The sequence below is a fragment of the Megalobrama amblycephala genome, linkage group LG1 (genome assembly GCF_018812025.1).
Source record: "Megalobrama amblycephala isolate DHTTF-2021 linkage group LG1, ASM1881202v1, whole genome shotgun sequence".
Taxonomy (NCBI): Eukaryota; Metazoa; Chordata; class Actinopteri; order Cypriniformes; family Xenocyprididae; genus Megalobrama; species Megalobrama amblycephala.
This window is the reverse complement of record NC_063044.1, coordinates 43712500-43729141: the sequence shown is the minus strand read 5'-3', so window position 1 is coordinate 43729141 and position 16642 is coordinate 43712500. Positions and strand designations below refer to the sequence as shown.

General features: G+C 36.1%; 1 protein-coding gene across 1 annotated transcript; it reads right to left on the bottom strand.

The window, feature by feature from the left end:
* Positions 1-11854: 11854 nt before the first annotated feature.
* On the bottom strand, positions 11855-13186 carry LOC125249975. Its single transcript, XM_048162245.1, has 3 exons — positions 12685-13186; positions 12317-12521; positions 11855-12199 (listed from the first exon to the last, which is right to left on the bottom strand). The coding sequence occupies exons 1-3, from the start codon at positions 12907-12909 to the stop codon at positions 11895-11897; spliced, it is 735 nt and encodes a 244-aa protein (XP_048018202.1). The 5' UTR covers positions 12910-13186; the 3' UTR covers positions 11855-11894.
* Positions 13187-16642: the final 3456 nt, after the last annotated feature.

Sequence of the window (16642 nt, the reverse complement as noted above, 5' to 3'; positions counted from 1 at the left end):
TTTTGCCACACCAAAAATATTCTCGTGGCTTTATAATATTAATATTGAACCACTGTACTCACATGAACTGATTTAAATATGTTTTTAGTACATTAATGGATCTTGAGAGAGGAAATGCCATTGCTCCCTATGGAGGCCTCACTGAGCCATCGGATTTCAACTAAAATATCTTAATTTGTGTTCTGAAGATGAACGAAGGTCTTACAGGTGTGGAACGGACATGAGGGTGAGCAATAAATGACAGAATTTGTCATTTTTGGGTGAACTAACCCTTTAAGTGACTGACGCACTCTGAAAATTGAACAGACAAATGCTGAATTAGAGACGGTAAAAGTGAGTGTGTCCAATATCATTGGTCTTAAAAAGTGGGTGGGTCTTGTCCCACCCACATACAATGGTTCCGATGCCCATGCTTGCAGCAACGCTACTGCCTAACACTGCCAAAGATGTATTTTACTTAATTGGATTAAAGAAAAACCACCATCAATTCACCAAAGGTTTTAAGAGATTTATGGTATACTTCTATTTGAAAGAATTGGCGCATCACTTTAAGGGAATGTCGATACTTTTTGATCCATCTGGGCTCCATTTTGCCATCTTACCAGACTCAACTAAAGAAACTTTAGAGTTTGGTCAGACAGACATAACTTGGAAAATGCTGTTGTCATGCATGTACACTATCCTGGGCGTGGGTATGTATCTATTGTTTATTTATAGGTAAGTAAGTCACATTGGATCTAAATTATAAGCACTTTAAAATACAATCGGACAGAAGACTTCTCCGCGGTCTGTTCTGCCCCAGGAGGCAGACTTTGTTTTATAAAAATATAAGTCAAATTACATATTACAGTTAGTAACTCTAGCAGTACAAATATTCTACAAATACTCTATACATGTATTAAGTAAAGTATAAAAATCGAAAAGTTCCTCAAGGCAATATCAGCGGTGGTTCTGGTGCCGGAGAAGCTCTTCAAGTGGTCCCAAAGCAGCAACTAATGTCTCTGTCGTCGTCTCAGACATTTAATCAAGTGACCTCCCCAAATGAGGTCATCCAGACTGGAAACGCCCTTTATATAGTCTTTATATAGCCTCTCTCTTTTACCTCTTGTTCTTTTCCTCCAAACTCCACTGCTGCCTTCTGCGTCTTGTCTTGCAACTGGCCTATCATCGCTTGGTAAGGCATTTTCTTATATTTTTTTCCAAAGTGCTCTTTCTAATACATGCTTCTTCCTCTCTACTCTATTTTCTTAATAAACCACATTTCTAATAAAAAAGCTTTAATAACAAACAGTGTCTTGTCTTTTTTATAATAAACTACATTCGCAATAAAACAACAGTAAAACAAGTGTGGTGTCTTACTTAATAAACCACTTTCTCAATGATACAAGTGTGGTTTCTCTTTTCTTAATAAAGCATATTCTTCTACAAAATATGTTATACAACACATTGGTCTTTGACCTTGAATTCAACTCTGTACAGCCGCTTCTGCACACACATACTGTATAACTCGCCAATGCTCTCCAGCCTAAAGGCAAATTCACACCGCACAGACAAACGCCAGCAAACAAGTTGGCCGCTGGATTCAGAATTTTATGAAAAATAACTAATGTTCACACTGCCCCAACAGACACCAACAAACGCTAATTGAACATGTTCAATCAGGTGAAAACAAACCACAACCAACACCAACAGATGCCGCCAGGGGTAACACACTGATCAGACAAAACCCAACAAATGTGTTTGCTGCCATTTGTCTGTGCGGTGTGAATTGGCCTTAACACTCACAGTACCACTGGGTCAATTCTATAAGACATTATATGAATGTTATATTCATTGTATTATAAATACAATACCTATGTAACAGTAACATAATTGCCCATATGAGGCATTCATATAAGGATCCAGCCTTGAACTAACTTGGGACACAGAAACACTGATACTTACAGTCAAATGGGTTATCAGCTGACGTCATACCTACAGGTTCTGATTAACAGTACAGATCATTCTAGCAACGTAAGAAACTTTGGTGAGGGTGAATAATACCTTAATAACACATTCTGGATGGACTCTTCTCATCTAGGCCCCTGTTGAATTCTCCTGGACACTATTCCTTTGGCATGGTCACATGCCTCTGAAAACAATTCGATGAAACGGGCGATATTTTCACTAGAACAAAACATGAAAACTACATCCACACAGAGCACAGATATAAACTTGTACTCGTGAATCAGTTATAGTTTAACATATCGTGGCAAATTACACTATAAATTCTAAAAAGATAAAGTACAAAGGAAGAAGAGGACAGTGTTTGAGAAGTGATAACCCAGTGTTCAGAGAATTGGCTATGCAAATCCCAGTAAAAGTAACAGCTTCTGAGACAAAGTATATGGCCATAAAATGCAGCCTCACACAAATGAAGATGCTATCTTTTGCTCTCACCTCTCCCATTGTTTTAGGGTGTGTAGACATTACAATTCTGCACAAATTACTTGATTTACTTAATTATGAATGATGAACAAACAAAGTACTTGAAAAATATATTTGCTGTTGCATTTACTGAAACAGTAGTTCCCAGCATGCTATGCCTGTGACTTAATGGGGTGAATAAAAAATAAAGTATTAAGTAATAAAGTATTGTTTTATTTCTGGTTTCACAGACAATGCTTAAGCTAGTCCTAGACTAAAATGCATGTTTGAGCTGTTTTAACTGCAAAACAAAGAATCCCGCACACTATCAATAGTTGCGAAATATATAAAAAATATTTCATTAGCAACGTTTTGGTCTCATGACCTTCATCAGGCATCAACATACTATTCAAACTCTACAATCAAGCTATATGACTGAGTACCTCATTAACGCCACATCACATAGTTAACCCCTTACCAGTCACCCCCATTTTTGGCCAGGTAGTGAAAAATGACATACCCAAAATAAAATGGTTGCTGCGAACAAGTCCTCCGGACTACACACAAAACCAAGGTATCATTTGAAAGCTGACACTTGACAGTTTACTATGAAAGACTCAGAATTACTCTAGCAATTACTAATAGAGAGAGAAAAAAGCTCAAACACAATGGATAATTTTTTTTTTTTTCATAATAATTGTTTATGGATATTAAAAATGCAAAAGGCAGATACATAGGGGCCTGGAAACATAAGCAAACTAAAGCCATATGTCTAATCAATATATGTTTAAAATTTGAAGGTGATACGAGCAAAAATGAACTTTTTACAGCCATTTATTTCAGTGCATGTCTAGGCACCTTTCCAAAAAGGCCACTTGGAGATGCCAAAGGGACACTTGGTAACCACCTTTTACTGTGAAGTATAAGAAGTCTATTTGATCATTTCCATGCATTTTATCATTACAATATGACAAAGCACAATTTATATACTATATCTGGTATATTTTTTTCCTCTTAAAAGTTTAGAAAAATGCAAGTATGTTCATTTTTTGAAAGAGCTCCAAAAAGACCCCAAAGTAACACTTGGTAACTTGCTAATGTAAGGAATGTAACAAAGTCTTTGTTCACTTCCAGTCTTTTAATGGTTTAGAAAGACACATTATTTAGCAAATAAAGTTTAAATACAAAAATTAAATAAAAAGTATATAAATAAAATAAAGTCTATAAAATTAGGAACAGTTGTTCATAGCTATATACTAAGTTATAAGCAATCAACACAGTGATAAACATTTACCCAAAAATATGTATGTTTTGTATAAAACATAAAAAAACTAATACATATATAAAAAAATAAATATATACCTATACTTTGCATAAATGCTGTACATATACTCTGAACATAATCTGAATGCAGCGGTACAAAAAGACAGGACATGAGGGACATTCAGGGCAAACAGAACAACTTAGACAAAGTGCATTACCATGGTGAGTCTGGGTATCAGTCTGAATGGTAAAGTGTCCAGTATGCATGGGGAAAAAGTATTACCACTGGATTAGATGGTTTCTTCATCCACCTGTACATACATGTACTCTCTTTCCTCTGCCCTGGAACTTCTGAAGGCAGCTGAAGATGCTGCAGCCAGTGAAGGACGCTTTGCCTGCTGTCCAGAGGCATGTGGTGCCCAGTCATCATCTGACATTCCATCACTGTTGAATTACACAAGTGGATTAGAAATGCACCCAACACAACAGATAATCTTGAACAAAGTATAAATATTTTTGCCTTTTCAAACCTGAAATTAAAATTATCATTCACAAAGCAATGTGCCTTCATACCCACCCTGGTTGTTGCCCTGATGGCACATTTACGCTATCTTACATTTTCTATTCAAATTCCAAGGATCATTTACATACAGCAATATAAAGCAATACCCACCCTGTTGTTGCCCTGATGGCACATTTACGCTATCTTACATTTTCTATTCAAATTCCAAGGATCATTTACACAGCAATATAAAGCAATACCCACCCTGCTGTTGCCCTGATGGCACATTTACAGTTACAGTTTAAATTTATCTATTCAAACACAAAGGATCATTCACACAAAGCAATTTAGCTGCTGTCCAGAGGCATCATCTGAAGTTTCATCATCACTGTTGAATTACACAATAAGAATTAGAAATACACCTAACACAACTGATAATCTTACACACCAAAAATTACACATATTATTTCATATTTTTCCTCAGATACATTTGTCTGAACTTTGTCTTGCTTTCGACATACATAACTCAATATTCATAAAAGTAATATGATCAAGTTACGTTGCATTGTATACAGTTTGTTTATAACTCAGCAAATTGAATAGGGAATTTCATAGCAATTTGATATATTCGTAAGATGAAACAGTGGAGAAACTGAAAACTAGAAAACAACGAAGAAAAAAAACACTACAATGTTTAGACACTTACCGATCTAAATCAGGGTCGAGACCTTCCAAAAAATATCCTCCGCTTCCGAGTCGACGCTAGATACAGCTCTCTCCTCCGAATAATCCACATTTTCCTCATCACTGCTTCGCATAAGTTCCTCCGATGCAGCAGCAGGATAAAACTACTTATGTGCACGAGGCTAATGCATGGCTGGGGAATGCTGGCTGTGCGAGTGCTAGTGAGCAGCAGGCGTGTCCCTTGTATTTGCGTCACCCAGCGGGCGTGCGTAAATTTTCCAGGAAGCAAGTTGTTACGCACACTAAACAACAATGTTTTACACGCGAGATTATGCAAATCAACACATTGGCGTAATCGTTATGGCATAGGCTAACGTTACATGACAACACAATAGTTTGTCATTGCTGTCTTTTTACTTTTTTCCCCACTTATGTTTGCCTGTGCGTAATCGCACGTCACTGAAAGCGCCTGTCCACTTTTTTTTATATACTTGTTTATGTGTCCAGTTTTCATCGGACATCTTCTGGGCTGTTCTCATTTATTTACAGACACTCTACTAAATGCAGTGATAAGTTACAACTTCCAGCCTACAACTTTGATACATTGAGTGTAGAAATGTCTTTTGTTTTAGACAACATGGGATGGAATTGAAATGATAGATAGGCTATGAAATATATATATATATATATATATATATATATATATATATATATATATATATATATATATATATATATTTGTGTATTTTACAGTCACAGCACATCTATTAGGCCTATTCTATTTTGAGTTTTTTTTTTTTTTTTCATAGAGAAGTGTAGGACATGTCAAATGTCAAATATTAAGTTATCCTTCTGTTTCATAATATATGCAGTGTTGGGGGTAACGCATTACAAGTAACTTGAGTTACGTAATCAGATTACTTTTTCAAGTAACTAGTAAAGTAACGCATTACTTTTTCAATTTACAACAAAACATCTAAGTTACTTTTTCAAATAAGTAACGCAAGTTACTTTTTCACATTTATTGACTGACATGTTGTCCCCATGTTGAGAGGAATACAGTGCAGAGATATTGTGTGCGCTGTGTAAGCAATGATGGTTATTGTAGTTCTAGACTAAATGTGAACATGCATTTACTCATCTCACTTGCACGAAATCATTCAGTATTCCTCAAAATGAATAAAAACAGTGAAATGCAATCTCAGAATTTTTGCAAACCTGTAATAATTAACTATATTAAATTACACAAATATACTTTATGTATTTAATCTCAATTATTAACCAATGTCTTTGCTGCTGACCTTCAATTCAACCATACTAATAAGCAAAAAATACTTTAGATTAGATTTAGAAATAAGAACTAGAACTTCCTTCTCCTGTATCTTATTCTTCTTAAATCCAGAACGGCAGCACATCTGAAAGATTTGTTTGAGCTGCGCCCTCTACTGTACAGGTGTAAATATGCTTTTCCTTCAGCCTAAGGCTTATTGATTTCACTTTTGGTGTGAAAGGGCCTTTTTGCCAAAATTAGAATGTTTTTGTTGTTATTAAAAAACAAACAAACAAGCAAGCCCAGCCCTGGTGAGAAAAAGTAACGCAAAAGTAAAGTAACGCATTACTTTTCATAAAAAGTAACGAAGTAACGCAATTAGTTACTTTTTTAGGGAGTAACGCAATATTGTAATGCATTACTTTTAAAAGTAACTTTCCCCAACACTGAATATATGTATATAATAGGCAACATGCTATGTTTTTCCTTTTCTTAAAGCTATAACTTTTGTTTAAGGCAATATTCTGAGTTTATTTCATTAATATTGAGTATTAATGAATGTCACACAAAACGGTGTTTTATTTTCTCTGCCGACTAAACTTCCAATGCAGATCAGAACCATTGTGTGACTGACTCGTAGCGCACAGAACAGTGTTTCATTCCTGAATGAATCAGAGTCTTTGAACAAATCAGTTGACTGAGTGATTCAATGGCCCAAAAGATTATAGAGATCCAATTGATATATTCTTGAATGAATCAGCGTTTTGAACGAATCGCTTAAATAAATGACTCAATCATTAACACAAAGACTTGCTGACACCTACTGGCCACACTAATTTCATAATCCAATTATCGTTTCATTTTGTCATTTAAAATTTTCTGTATTCAAAATGATGTGTAAAACATTAATATCATTACATTATGCAATTGTAATTCATACACATATACTGCCCTCTCTGAGCAATCTAACAACTCATAAATCTAAAAGCAACTTCAGGTGGTGCTGCTTTGACACCTCTGCAGGCCTTTGTTTGATACTGATTTAATTGGTAACAACCTATAGCATCATATTATTGTAATTTAAATGACAAAATTTAAGAACTTAACATTAAAGAAAGCATACATATTTAATAAGATTAGGAAAAAATCCTAAAATCCCCTGTAAATCAATTAATCAATTTAATCAATTACAGTTAATTTCTGACACAAACAGATGACAATAAATAGGCTATAAAAATACTCTTTATCTCATTATTGTTAGTGTTCATTTCAGAGTTTTGATATATAGCCTAATATTGATAAAGTATAATTGATATCTTCTTAAGAGAGCACTATTATGGTTATTTTTAACACTGTTTTAACATTTTTCCCTTTATTTATTTATTTTACTTTTTTTTTTTAAATGTGTGAAAGCCTATTTCAAATGGGCATAAACGAGTTCACCTCCATCATCAAATCATCCAATTCGCATTTTAAGTCCATTTTTCTATAGCACCGCTTTGATGAACTAATAACATGTAATATATTTTCATATCCTGTCATATTTCAAATTCATCCCAGATCCCAAAACTCAGGGTGTTGTCTACAACAAAAGTTATGACTGCTGCATATTTACATCGATAGGCTACTGATTTGCACTTTTTAATTCAATGTGTGCCTATACATTCGCTGGCCAGTGCGTTGAGCAGCTTCGCTAGATTTTTATAGTTGGTCACTTCAATAAAACAGGCATTGTGTCAACATTGTAGAATGGGGGTAATTGTGTGCATCTGCAAAGTAAATAAATATTTCATGAGAAAGAGATAAAATGTAGAATAAACGCGTTAAGAATTTGTACAGCTGTAGAGCGAGGGACTTTTATTCCGTTGAGCTGAACCGATGACGACACGGTTTGACGTCTGGTTGACCAATCAGCGGAAAGAGGCGTTTCATTCCCGCCCACATGTAGAGATCGAATTTTCAAACTGCTTATTTGTTTCCAACCCCAGAACGAAAAAAGAAAAATCAAGACAGTTTTTTGTTTTTTTGTTTTCATTTTAAAAATGAAAAACGAAAAAAAGTGTGGTTTTCTCATTTTTCTGATTTCAATATCAAATCAAAACATGAATGAACGGAAGATACCCTGATTCACCACGAATCTGATTTTGATATTTAGTTATCCAATTTGGCATGACCCGGATGTAGCTGTGAAACAGGGTTGCCGAGTCTGCATAACAACACCCTCCCAATTGCTGATCAATCTAGCCACAAACCGGCCATCATTATCCCAACTGAATTCCAGAGGTGTTCCCCTTCTAAAAAAAATAAATAAAAAAATGTAATAACTTTTCGGGGAGTAAAATTAGCATTTTTGGGTGGTAAATATTCCGTTCCACATCCAGGGAGGGAAGGAGGAATATTCAAGCGGGAAACCATATACCTGGCAACACTGATGAAAGAGCGCACGCGACCATCACTGTCTGACAATCGATCACAATGGAAAGTTTTGTGTTCTTTAGAGGGAACAAGCGAATCACTTTAAAAGAAAATGACCTTACAACTGACAAGATCGGCAGGATCTTTCAGGTAAAGTTACTGTAGATTCAACTACAAATGCCAATTCACACTGCACCGACCAAGACACTTCACCTGGTTTCGTCGGATCAGTGTTTTGGCTCTATTGTCTGTCGGTGTAGGGTGAATTGGCCTTTATGTGGCAAATTTTTCGTGAGAAAATCGAATGTATATAATTGAATTGAATCCATGTGCTAGGTCTTAAAGTGACATCAGGCTAATATACCTCTCTATGTATATTAAAAAAATTCACTATGCTCTTTACAAAACTTTTGTTCAGAATACACCATTTTGATGTTCTGTCAGAAGGGAGGCCCACTGTCTTTGAAAACAATTGGACGCCATCTGTTAAATTACACCATAAATTCCAGTGGCCTGATAAATATCCTGAACTTGTTTATGTTGAAAATAAATATCTTAAAGGTCCATGGCCCCAGTTTGTACATCACTGATGACAACAATGTGGCTCTGTTTCCTGAGCCTGATGGCCACTTCAGTCTTCTTGACCTCACAGTAAGGGGTCATTATGAGGTGCACGGTGAGAGCATCAGCGTGGAGTGTTCACCTAATACACCTGTAACGCCCAACCCTACTCGCTTTTCCTTCCACCGGCCAGTCAGTGCAGCAGCGGGTTCTGCAACTGGTTCTTCTGCAGTTCCAAGAGCAACTATGCCAAAAACTTTCCAAAGGTAACCAAATTAAACAATTCCTCTTTGTAAAAACTTGAAACAACTAAATATGTTACACCTAGTACATAATTTAAGCATCACAGTATAATAGTATATAAAACAATTGAAGACTTTACATGCTTTCAGTGCATTAGTTACTTTGCCATCCAGTCACACAAGTTAATTGCCAAAAACATAAAAATGCTGCATGCATGTAAACATATACCCCTGGTTTCATAGACAAGGCTTAAGTCTAGTCCCAGACTAAAATGTTTGTTTGAGATGTTTTGAAAGCAACTTGCACTAAGATATCTTAAAATGTTTCAGTGCCTTTGTTTTGTCTCAAGATGCTCAGCAGTAATGTTTTTTTAATTTATTTTTTTTTATACGGAACATTTATAAAAGCTACTTAAATGCCCTAATTGAACTAAGGCCTAATCCTGGCTTAATATAAGCCCTGTCTGTGAAAACAGGCCATAATGTACAGGAAGAGGATTCTAATATCAAATGTGCAAAAATGCTTTTGTTTTTATAATTATTTAGGAATATTTTCATTGCTGAACTTCATGATGGCAAGTTGGAGACCAACAAAACGTTAACGGTGCGTTTTTTTTCTGAGTTTGAGTCTTCTGTTTCGGGTATTCTGAGTAAAGTTAAAGAGGCCCTTGGACAAGAAGACTCACTGATCCTGACTGATGGGCAAGGAAAGGAAATCCTGGATTCTGAAGGAACCAGAGGTATAATTAACATTTTGTATTTCTTATTATAGCAGCATTTTCACTGCCTCAAGAACACAACATATAAATACAGCATACTTTGTTTTAAATGCTTCATAATCATGTTAGAAATTATTCCAAATCTTTTGTTTTATAAATTATTTACTATACAGGATCAGCATACTGGAAGCAGAATGCACGGAAAGTATTTGCTGTGGCGCAGGAAGAATTCCTGCAGCTACGAGAAGGTAAAAGGAGGAGACTGAGGTACAGAAACTGCTGCATTTCATTATTAATTAAATTCATTACAATTTCAATCACATGTGTATGGATTGTCAACTAAATTTGCTAGATATTCAGTATTTTCTTAAAAGTATATTTGAGAATTCAGGTCCTAGTGCAGATGCACAGCATCACTTGGGCTCAGTTGGGGCCACTAAATTCAGATGGGTTGATGGACTGGGACCTTAATTACTCTGTTTATTACAACAATTACTTTTGCTTAACATGTTATTTAAAGTCACAGGTTAATACATAGGATTACAGTTAGACTGCATGAAGCCCTTGAGACTTTAATAGGTTTATAATGATCAAAGTATAGTTAAAATGATTGTATCTGCTTACTTTCACTGTGAATACACTATCTGTTGAAAACAAATGTAATAATTTTTGCCTTGTATGATTTAAATGTTTTCCAGTCGAAGAGAAGATACTGGCCTCCAAGAGGTTGTGGACACTATTGAAGAGGTTGTGGCAGCAGCCCAGGGACTGCAAGCAGTGTCCACAACGATGAAAGAGCTAATGGAATTTGCCAATTCCAATCGGAGGACGACAGTATCCCTTACAGATGCAGAAACCACAGCTGTCAGAGATGCTTTTGCGTGTATAATCTGCAAAGGTTTGTATAATTTTATATTTTATTCTTCAAAATAATATTTTAAAATATTATTAAATTGTGTAAAATCATCAAGCAGTGACTGAACCTACCATTTTATGGAATAAGAAAACAATATATAATTTGTTTGTGCTAATCTAAACTTTATGAATACAACTGATTTACCACTTTACACAAAGACAACAGTGTTCCACAAATGTATCGAATAGTTCTCAAATACTGTAACTATAGTATTTAAAACTGTTTTCTGAATCAAATTTCCAGGTCCAATGAACGAGCCCATGGTTTCATCATGCTGCCAAAGCCTTATTGGCTGCAGGAGTTGCATTGAGGAATGGCAAACAAATTCTCCCTCCTGCCCAAAATGCCGTGCTGGTGATTCTGGCAACAACATACAAAGACTCATGGGCCTATCTGATGCATTGGCTGCACTCAGAAACATATTCTTGGATTAATACTATGTACTAGTATTATCAAACGTTGCACAATTGCGTTTTACTGTTGTTCCTTCATCTCAAGATATGCAGTTCTAGTGCACAGTTAGATGTGCATCATTCCATTTGGTTATTTCATTTTGTTTTGCATCCAATCTGTGTATTGTATTATCCAATACAATTTTACACAACTGTTTTTTTTTTGTTGCAAAATACAAACTGAAGCAAAATGTTTAATATATTTATGTCTTTGTATTGAAGAGTTTGAACAAGACATTTTAAATACAACAGAGTTCTTGGCAAAAAATAGACTTGTCTGTTTATTCAACTGAGATTTGGGCATGGTGGCAGCTAAATACATGCATACAAAAATTTAATCCATTATTTGTATACCCAAGCTGATTTTATTGACTTCACAGTAGAAGTCTACTACATGCCTAATTAATACTGCCTAATTAAGACTTCACTGCTTAAAAAAAAAAATAGAGAATTAATGTCACTTTTCATACATATCTTTGGGTTACATTTATGAGGTAAAGCAATGCATCCTGAAAAAGGCTATATTCACCGTTCACTGCTTCATTGAAAAGTAGAGAGATGTCTGGATACTTTTCTACAAAGTCCTGCTCTGCATGACATCTGTCCTCCTCAGAGGAAAAGGGGTCCGTTCCAAAGGTAGACGTCCAAGTCAGCGACGATCCCAACTCCTGCTCGTACATATTTGCCACAACAGAGGCATTGGGCAGCAGCTCATCTGAAATTTTTGATGGACATCCACTTGCTGCAAGTTCATTGGGTATTCCACGGCCTAAAACAATTAAGCATGGTAAACAGCAGCTATCAAAGTGAATGGGCCCTGAAAGTGAATGTGCGGTGATTTTAAAGTGCCTATTCAGAAAAATATTGTAAAGTCCTCAGAGCATACCTGGGATCCTATGAGCATTCCATGCCTGCACTACTCTATTTAGTCCAATTTGGCTTAACTGACATGCCAGGTTTGAAGTGCAGAATTTAGTCATACTGTCCTCCATGTTGATGACTTCTTGGTCTAGCAGGTGCACCAGGGCCTGTTTCAATGGGTAGTTCACCCGATTGTTCACTTCAGGCCAAATCCTTTCAACTCTAAGATTCTGAAAAACAATGTTTCATATTCTATGAAACACAATGAAGAACGTATGAACTAATAAGGAAAATAAATTGCCAGTTTGAAATGCACATATGTATTATTAATTACATATTTTTATATTGGTTGTAGTAGTCTTATAACTGTTATCAGCATTGCAAAAACCTCACCATTGTTGAAGCTGTTTGGAGGTATGGTTGTCTGCGTCTTGACAGCTTCTCTTGCATGTATAGGGACATGTAAAATTCCCTACCATGGTCAACCCTGAGCTGGTCCCACATGCCATAGTTAACTACAGCAGATCTGAAATAAAAAGATGTAAATTTGTTGCACATGAAAATTCTGAGAAATGCAAAGACAATTTTTAGCATTTTTTTATGTTGACAGCAATGCATATTCACTGAGTAACATTTCAGTATGGCAAACACATAGTCACTATTAACTATGACTTTTGACTCCTAATTTACTGCTTATTATTAGTTAGTAAGGTAGTTGTTAAGTTTAGGTATGGGGATAGGATTAAGGGATGTAGAATATGATCATGCAGAATAATGCATTAATATGCCAATATGCAAACTAATAAGCAACTAGTTAAAAGTGAGAATTGGTCCCCATATTGAAATGTTACCATTCACTGCTTGTTACTTCCTCTGAACATGCTCACCTGTAAACTTCTTCTTAAATTACGAGGTTGTTTTTCACTGGCATTGTAGCATTGGCAATAATTTTGCTGCTGTAGCCATCAACTGCCAAAACGTGCGTTACACCGAACATCACAAGCTTCTCATTTTGATCAAGGTGTAGTTTGTGGCCCATATATTCGGCATGATATGGGACTGGGTTAAGATTACGTGCACCCTAAACAAGGGGGGAACATTTGATTATTGCAGGCTTACATCTTGAACCCATAGCTCATGTATTTACAGAATGTTTTTTGCTACAAGATAATTCTTATAAATGCTGGTTATAACTAATTAAGTTCCACCGCAAATACTACGAAGGAAATTTGAAGTAATCATATTTCACTAACATTCTTTTTTTGCAGGGTTAACATTTAAATGTTTTTGGAATGCTTCTGATAACAAAATGTTTTAGGACTTATGCCACAGTTTGTATGGTGAAGGAAGTAACGAAAGGAAACAAAACTAGATGCATATATATACTTGGATCTCATGACCATGATTTGTGGAACAAGTAATCAAGATTTTTTTCTGTCTAGTAATAGAGGGTGATTGTGATGCCACTTTATCATGCTTATTATTATTGTTTAATACAGAGCACAAGTGTAGCAAAACCTACCTGCCGTCGCAATTCGTGGTATGGCTGATGAATTTCTTCAGCAATTTTCCGACTCGACTTTCTCCTGCACGCACTCCCAGTGAAGATAGATAGCAGTCATGAACTTGCGGCCATACGATACCCCGCTGTTAAGAAATTATAACCATGAAATAATGTTTGAGTGATAAGATTATTGTACCTGACAACCAAAGACTGAGAAGCAAGATATTTAAAAAGTATACAACGGGACATTTGACTGTACATAACATTTTTGGCATTATCGATAGCCTACTGCTTGAAATCGTAATCGAAACCGGCCTACAGTAAATACATGAAACCTTAAATAAAATGGTTATTGAACTACAATAGGCTACAATAAAAAGAGCAGCGACAGGAAATAAAAATGAACACAAAAACTAGTGCCTATACTTACCTTAAATATAAAACATAATTCAACATATCATGTTTTAATAGCTCACTTTAAGCGTTTATTACAAAATAATTGCTAAAAGTAAATACAATTAAAAGAAAAAACATCTACAGTTAATTGTTTCGAATGCAAAGCTGCCTGTTTCATGAAGGACCAACTTAGCTGTGAATGCACTGTCTTGTCCCAAAAACACTGGTCGAACCGTACGAATATAAATAATAATAATAAGATAAAGAAGAAGATGAAAAACGTATTTACCTCATAAATAGATCCAATCATAGCTGCTTCCAGTTCTGTGTCCGATACTTGTCTTTTTCGACGAAGGTTGTGTTTAAAACAGATTCGTCTAACACTCATTTCAGAGCATCGCTGGACACCCATTTGTTGCAGATGGATGGAAATCTCTGCATGAGTCTTGCCACTTTCGAATAACCCTTTAACCAAATTAATGTATTGGTCTAGAGCGGCCATAGTAAGGTAGCCTACTGTATCTGCTACTGTTATGGTGGAACCATATGTGTGAAGACAAACTTCCGGGTCATCAAATTGGATAACTAAATATCAAAATCAGATTCGTGGTGGAGGCGTTTTTCGTATCTCCCATTTTCAATTTGAGCATGTAATCGAAAATACAAAAAAACAGTCATTATTTGTTTTTTAAATATTGTATTTGTAAACGAATAAGGAAATAACAAGTCCTTTTTCGATTTTCCGAATTTGATTTCTTAATTGAATATGAAAAGAACGAATGATACACGGATTGTGATTATACCATCAGTAATTTTCCGGTATGATCCCGCCTCAGTCTGAGCCAGGTCGTATTTTCCAGCTCTTTTGCGAAAAAGGTGGAATTTCTCAGACATCTTCTTTTTCTCATCTCTCTCTGCCTCCTTTCTCTCTTCATCAATCTCACCAGCACCACCAGGCGTCTCATTGAGCCGATGAGGAAGGTTTTCTGCAAGCGGCAACCTCCCCCAGTTTCTCGTGAAGCCAATACGGAAGTAACTTAAACTGCGATTCATCGACTGGCCGCTAGGGACAGGCTGCAAAAGGGAGCAGAATCTCATTGACCATCATGTTAAAACAGCCAAGTTTACAGCAGAAAAAAACATGTTTACACTCTGGTTCACATTGTGTTTTGGTCTATACTGCTAATTTTGTCCTTCATGACAACTCTGAGGAGGGTGAATTTTTTTATAACTCATCCGTTTAAATTATATTAAGCCTTAAAGTTCTGCATAATTAAGGGCGTGGTCACTTGAGTGACAGGTGGATTGGCACTGCTGTCTGTGAGCCGTCATGTTACCTCAGCTAATTCTAGCCGCTGAATTTGGCATCTCAGCTGTTTTTGTGCCTTTTTTCTGGATTATTTTATACAATATATGGCTTGCTGCATACTCGAGACAGATCTCAGTCTGTGTACATGTGCTCGCATGCGGAACACACGTTGTTGGATCGTCGTGGCATTGGCTAAAAGTTTTGTTCCTGAGATTTACTACAATGACAATACCAGGAGGATATACAACTCCGACAGCACTGCTTGGATATAACTAAAACTGCTGCACTATTTTGAAAAATTATACTTTGGACACGTGCTCATTAGTTTGAGAGAACATTATACAGATATCTGGTACCTATATATGTACGTATAGAGTTTTACATTATAAACGATGTTTTATGTTTTGAAATGGACATTTTACCCAAGTGCAACGGATTGGATTCATCTCGCGATCTCTATTTCATTAAAGGTATGAAGTCCTAGTTGATTTTTTTTGTGTTATTTGCACACCCCACACAAATTAATTAGCCTACTGGTGTTAGAGCATCTATAACGTTATCTTAAAAATCACTGTAGATTGACAGTAATCCTTTAGTACTTTCTAATGATATTGTTATCTTTATTAATATTTTAGATAGTGTCTAAGATAGATAGCTAGGCGGGCGTGGTTTCAGCAACAAGTCGCATGGGCTCCAACTTCGTCCCGCCTCTTTGCCCATTTTCAGTTATCCGTGAGTGACGTGCGGTGACGCACTGCTAAGATGGCCGCGGCCTCATTTTTGCGTCAAAACTGCTGTTCAGAACTCTATGGGTGACGTCACGGACACTACGTCCATATTTTTTACAGTCTATGGTTTTCTGCCGTGGCGGTGGTTTGTTTGAGCAGTACACAGGGTTGCTGTTCATGTACATGCTCCACACAACTCGCTTTCTTTGGTCGTGAACTTAGTTGTTCCATGATAACACTCATGCTGAAATCAGAATACTCCGAAAAACCCATTAACTTATGACTTAGACTTATGTATTCATAAATAAGTTTTGCTTACCCTGTTATGCAAAACAAGGCGTTGCTAAGATGACATATCGCAGTTGTCACTGTAATATTGTTTTGGCATATACTCTGAGTTCATTCAGTCTGCAG